This window comes from Nematolebias whitei, chromosome 9 (assembly GCF_014905685.2).
Source record: "Nematolebias whitei isolate Nwh7 chromosome 9, NemWhi1, whole genome shotgun sequence".
Classification (NCBI taxonomy): Eukaryota; Metazoa; Chordata; class Actinopteri; order Cyprinodontiformes; family Rivulidae; genus Nematolebias; species Nematolebias whitei.
The window spans coordinates 39,545,060-39,550,783 of record NC_056506.1 but is presented as its reverse complement, the minus strand read 5'-3'; the positions used below and the strand labels follow the sequence as shown (position 1 = coordinate 39,550,783).

The window sequence follows — 5,724 nt, the reverse complement described above, 5'->3', positions numbered from 1 at the left end:
AAATCACATTTCACAGTATTCTACGCACGTTTAAGAGCATCTCCAGTTAATTCTGTGACTGAGTCTTGTGACTCCATGAATTTAATGGGAAGTTATACCCACTGTGAGATGAAACCTAAACTCATTAGCACGTGGAAAAACAGACTTCACAAAGTACTTATTTTGTCACAACTTAACCTTTCTACCACATTTCACACTGGGTTGTGTTGATTTGAAGGTTTAGTCTTAGTGGGGAACCTTCCAGGCTGTGGTTTGGGGCCAGTGTTGTAACCTTTAGTGTTCCCTCTCAGCAGTGCTTTTCATTTGATGTTTTTTATCTCATCCAAACAGGATGTACCGACGTACCTCCAATATGGTGGGACTCAGTTACCCCGCAACTGTCATATCTGTGCTAAAGGTATTATGTCACACGTTAGAGCAAAACCAAACAACATGCGCACACATGCATCATTTTTAAATTATTTTTTGTTTGAAAAATAAAGGTTGCTGCTTAACGTTTTTTTTTTTTTTGTTTTGCTTTTTACGCAGAATGTTGACAAGTGGTCATTTGATGTGTTTGCCCTGAACGAAGCCAGCGGAGATCACGCACTTAAATTCATATTCTACGAGTTGCTCACAAGATACGATCTCATTAGTCGTTTCAAGGTAAAGGCACAAGGATGTATCGTGTTACACTACAGATCATTACACACTTTTTTCCTGCCATCAATAGAAGGAGTAACACCCTTCATAGCTGACAATAACCTTCAATGAGTCCAGTTTGATGGAAGCTTGCACGCTCTTTGCAGACCCTTAAGATCAAGATTGTCGTTTTTTCAACAATGGTAATATTCTGAAAGGGTCCTGCCGCACTTCGTCTCCTCAGATAGCCGTGCAGCTCATTTTCTACAGATTCTAATCGCTGGGGACAATTCACTGGTAGTGAAAGCATCTGGGAGTAAATGGCAAAGCCAGTGAAGCTGATAGGAAAATGTAATCATAGCCTGCACCACCTGAATGATTTCATACCAGTTGCACACATTTGAATCACATAATTTAAGACACTAGTTAATGTAGTTTGCAGTGATTCTAACTCCTAGATAATTCTGGGTTTTGTCTGGCGTCAGATCCCGATTTCTGCAGTGGTGTCTTTTGTGGAAGCCCTTGAAGTTGGATACAGCAAACATAAGAACCCATACCACAATCTAATCCATGCTGCCGACGTCACACAGACTGTCCACTACCTGCTCCTCAAGACTGGCATGGTGGTGAGTAGGATACACACCAATCTTAGCATCAACATAAACAAGTTGAATGTTGTGATGGCGTACCAATGTATTGAAGCTTATATTGTGAAATCAAGAACGTTTATCCCCTGTGGTTTTCAGAATATGGCATTTGTCGCATGCTAGCCTAATTGCTGCTTTGCCTGACATACAGCATCTAAATATGGCTTTCTTTTTATCCTGGAAAATCCATGAACTAACAATTCAATGGGGAAAAAATACTCTCAATGCACTTTACCTTACTTGGTAACACTTTACAATAAAGTACACAAAATTTGACTAACTACAAGGGAACGTCTCAGGAACTAATCAGGAATAAATCAGGAGCTAATGGGTAGTTAACCAGTACTTACTGGGGAACACACAACCAAGCCTTATTAGGGGACTATTGGTTTGTTACCACAGAAACAGAGGATAAATTATCCATGTGGGTTCTGAATGAACCCTGCAACAGTGAGGTCACAGCTCGTAATGGTCAAAAACCTGTTTCCTAGTCCATCCATCTGTTATCTTTACCCACTTCTTCCTTTTCGGGTCATGGGGGTCACTGGTGCCCATGTCCAGTAGTCACAGTGCGAGAGGCGAGGGACACCCTGGACAGGTCTCCAGTCCATCACAGGGACACATAGAGACAAACGAGACAAACAACCATTCACTCTCTCACTCACACCTAAGAACAATTTAGTTACCAATCAGCCTAACTTGCATGTTTTTGGTCTGTGTGAGGAAACCGGAGTACGCAGAGAAAGCCCACACATGCACGGAGAGAACATGGAAACTCCACCCAGAAAGGCCCCCAAACCAGGATTTGAACCGGCGACCTTCTCACTGAGAGGCAGCAGCTCTGCCAGTTGTACCACTGTGCAGCCCTTGTTTCCTAGTGATTACTTATTTTATTGGATTTTCTCTTTTGTAAACCTATTGATGAAAGCCATTAACAATTTCTGTGGTAACAAACCAGTAGACCCCTAATAAAGCTTGGCTGTGTGTTCCCCAGTAAGTACTGATTAACTACCTATTAGCTCCTGATTCATGCCTCTTTGGTTTCCTTAGTAACTACCCATTAGTTATTGATTAGTTATTCTTCATTTAAAAGATAACTAACCAATAGTCCCCTAGTAAGGCTTGGCTGTGTGTTCCCCAATAAGTACTGGTCAACTACCCATAGATCCTGATTCATTCCTGAAACGTTCCCTAGTAGTTAATCAAATTTTGTGTACCTTCTTGTAAAGAGTTAGCGTTTTTGTTTTGGTGTTTTTTCCTGAAGTGACCCCTATTTTTCTCCTTCCAACGGGAAGGACTTTGGGGCATTTGTGACACATTTGCTTAAAAAATATCCTTCAAGTCTGAGTTCAGCTAGCTATCCAGAGGGCCGCCCCCGCTCCTACTGTTTTTATTTAATCACCCTAATAAGGTGGCTGTAACAGCTGTTGACATGGTGTGTTTCTTGGGGCTGTGCCTTGCAGAGTAAACCACATTACTGCCTCAACCACAGACTCTTTGGAGAGCTGAACAGCATATATCATTGTGCAAACCCCTCCAGACTCCAGTAAATCAACATTCAACAGGTCATTCATAAAGAAACTGGCCCATGAAGAAATACTGGCTGCTAGATTGGCCATCTTGTCCCCACCCTGTTCCTAATGACTCCCCCACCAACAGATGATTAGTTACCAATATGGACTGGGTCTCCTGAGCTCAGTCCCCTCACTGTGGATGTGAGCACAGTGTATCATCATTCATTTTTACACTTTTACTAATATATTAATCAATTCTAAGCATCATCACAATAACTGCCATCTATTTACCGATGCCTGCCATATTCAACAGTGAGCATGACCCATAATCCTAAATAGAAACACGTGGTTTGCCCTGTGACCTTTTAATAGCATTACCTAATAAGAGACTTGCATAGAGCGTGAACTTTTCATTTGTATTTATATTTTATAATTGTGAAAGGCTGACAGAAAGAGGAAGTGGGTGTTAGAGGCAGTTTAAATATGTTTATTTTTTTCAATAGAATTAGCTTTATCTAAGTTTTCTTTTTGTTTTTCTAACTTTTTCTCCCTCTCCTTCTCCCTTATTGTCTTATTTACTTTTGCCCCTCACCCTAATGTATTCCTGATGCCATTTTTTTTGTTGTTGCATGTTTTACATCAACATCCTTATGGTTTAATGTTCCGTTCCCTGTATGTTCCTTCAATGGCATCTCATTTCTCATCTGATCTTTGTCTATTCCCTTCTCCTGTGTTCATTATGTTCCCCTCTTCCTTTCCTGTCATTTTCTCTGACTTGTCTTGTTTCCTCCCATGCCTAATGCTTCTCCCTCTCCTTTGTAATCTCTTTTATTTCCCCCTCCGCCTTATCTTTACCCCTCTATTCTTCTCTGACTCCTCCTCCATCCCCTCTCCTCCTTTTTTTTGTTTTTTCTTTTCCCTCAAGCATTGGTTGACTGAACTTGAGATCTTTGCCATGATCTTTGCGGCTGCGGTGCACGACTACGAGCACACAGGGACCACAAACAACTTTCACATCCAGACAAGGTAATGGATGATGAAATCAAAAATGCATGGCTCTGACTCACCCAATCAATGTTTGCAGGCGATCACACTGTGCTCGCCTGCAGTGAAGTAATAATGGGATGGATGTGCAGATGAGCTCCAAATTTTGAAACCTCGCAAAAACATTTTTACTTTGTTAAACAAATGATAGATTCCTGAGTGTTACAAGCTAAAGACTAAAATGTATGCTTTTTACCTAAACAAAAGTTATTTATTTATCTTATTTGATTTCAGATCTTTTAACTTTCTTTATTTTCCAATTTGGAAGACTTTCTCCTCTTTTGATACATATTTTTTTAAATAAGGATTTAAGGATGTTTGCAGTATTTTGAAAAGATCATCTATTACAGTTTGAATGGCCAAACAAAATTAAATTAGAGCACAAGTGATATACAAAAGAGTTAGAAAATGTCTGATTGCAACAATGCCACTGTAAGAGTACTGCTACAACATGAAGGAAGTCCACATTTGGTCACTTTTGCTTTTTTTATCTGTACAATCTGATCCATTTGTTTGATTTTCCTCCTAATCTGACAGGTCAGACACAGCTATCCTGTATAATGATCGTTCGGTTTTGGAGAGTCATCACGTCAGCGCAGCCTATCGCCTGCTGCAGGAGGACGATGAAATGAACATCCTCTACAACCTCTCTAAGGATGACTGGAGGTTTGTGACACACAAATCTGAGCAAAAAGATAACAAGAGACTGAAAAAGTTTGGAAACCAATGAGAGCAAATGGAATAAAAATTTGTGGGAACATTTAACAACAAATTGTTGATGCATGACAGACGGATCAAGCAGAACAGTCTCATGGTACACATCACCTCTAAACCATAATCAAAACACATATAGTCTTTAGGGTTTAGCCAGTTTTAATTAAATGAAGCTGTTTTGTGATTGCACATGCATGCATGCACTGCATGTGAGTGATGGCGACTCTGATTTCTCATGTCAGAAGCTGGTGCTTGTGAAAACAGGTATTATAGGTCATTTAAGCAGCTTTTAATGCCTTTAATACATATTAGTTCAATGAGCTGAATTGAGCCCTTTTGCTTTTGTTTGTTCTCTTCTTTTTTTCACTCAGAGAGCTGAGAGCTCTGGTGATTGAGATGGTGCTGGCCACAGATATGTCCTGCCACTTCCAGCAAGTTAAAGCCATGAAGAACTACCTACAGCAGCCTGAAGGGTCAGTGGGCTTAAAATCAATATGTTGCTGCCAAGTGGCACCAATGGTCATGAATTTTACAGTATGTGTATGCAGCAAGAAGTAACTAACGATACTCTCCGGTATAAACACAGGTTGTTGTTTTTTTCTGCACTCAGAGTACTGGATGTTCAGTATAAGATAAATCTTCTGCTCAGCGGTCAAAAATTGGTCAAGTGCAAATAAAAAATGTAGGACAGAGATATCCTGATGCATGCTCAGTGTATGACAGAGATGCTGAATGCTGCAAAACATGAAACTGATGTTTTGAAAGCCAATAACAAAGAGTTTAGGCATGACATCAAGTTCCTTGTTTTTGCATTTTTGTGAAGGAACTGGAAAAAAGAAGGAAGTGGTTCACAATTCAGTGGACTGTTATGGGGGGGGTGGGGGGGTGTTACTCTGTATCTTTTGTCTTTATTAGAGCTAATATTATTGTATCAATCCATCCATTATCTTTACCCTCTTCTTCCTTTTCTGGTCGTGGAGGTCACTGCATGGTGCCCATATCCATCAGTCACTATGTGAGAGGCGGAGGACACCCTGAACAGGTCTCCAGTCCATCACAGGGACACATAGAGACAAACAACCATTCACTCTCTCACTCACACCTAGGGACAATTTAGAGTTACCAATTAGTCTAACATGCATGTTTTTGGTCTGTGGGAGGAAACTGTAGTACGCAAAGAAAAC

The 5,724-nt window shown here is 40.4% G+C and overlaps 1 protein-coding gene across 1 annotated transcript in view; it reads left to right on the top strand.

Annotated features, from left to right (window-relative positions):
- Nucleotides 1-331: 331 nt before the first annotated feature.
- pde1cb (phosphodiesterase 1C, calmodulin-dependent b) overlaps nucleotides 332-5,724 on the top strand; it is a 14,859-nt gene continuing 9,466 nt past the window's right edge. Inside the window, exons 1-6 of the mRNA XM_037682341.1 lie at nucleotides 332-397; nucleotides 529-645; nucleotides 1,107-1,247; nucleotides 3,708-3,808; nucleotides 4,364-4,492; nucleotides 4,912-5,013. Coding sequence (XP_037538269.1) covers nucleotides 332-397; nucleotides 529-645; nucleotides 1,107-1,247; nucleotides 3,708-3,808; nucleotides 4,364-4,492; nucleotides 4,912-5,013 — 656 coding nt within the window. The remainder of the gene's footprint in view (nucleotides 398-528; nucleotides 646-1,106; nucleotides 1,248-3,707; nucleotides 3,809-4,363; nucleotides 4,493-4,911; nucleotides 5,014-5,724) is intronic.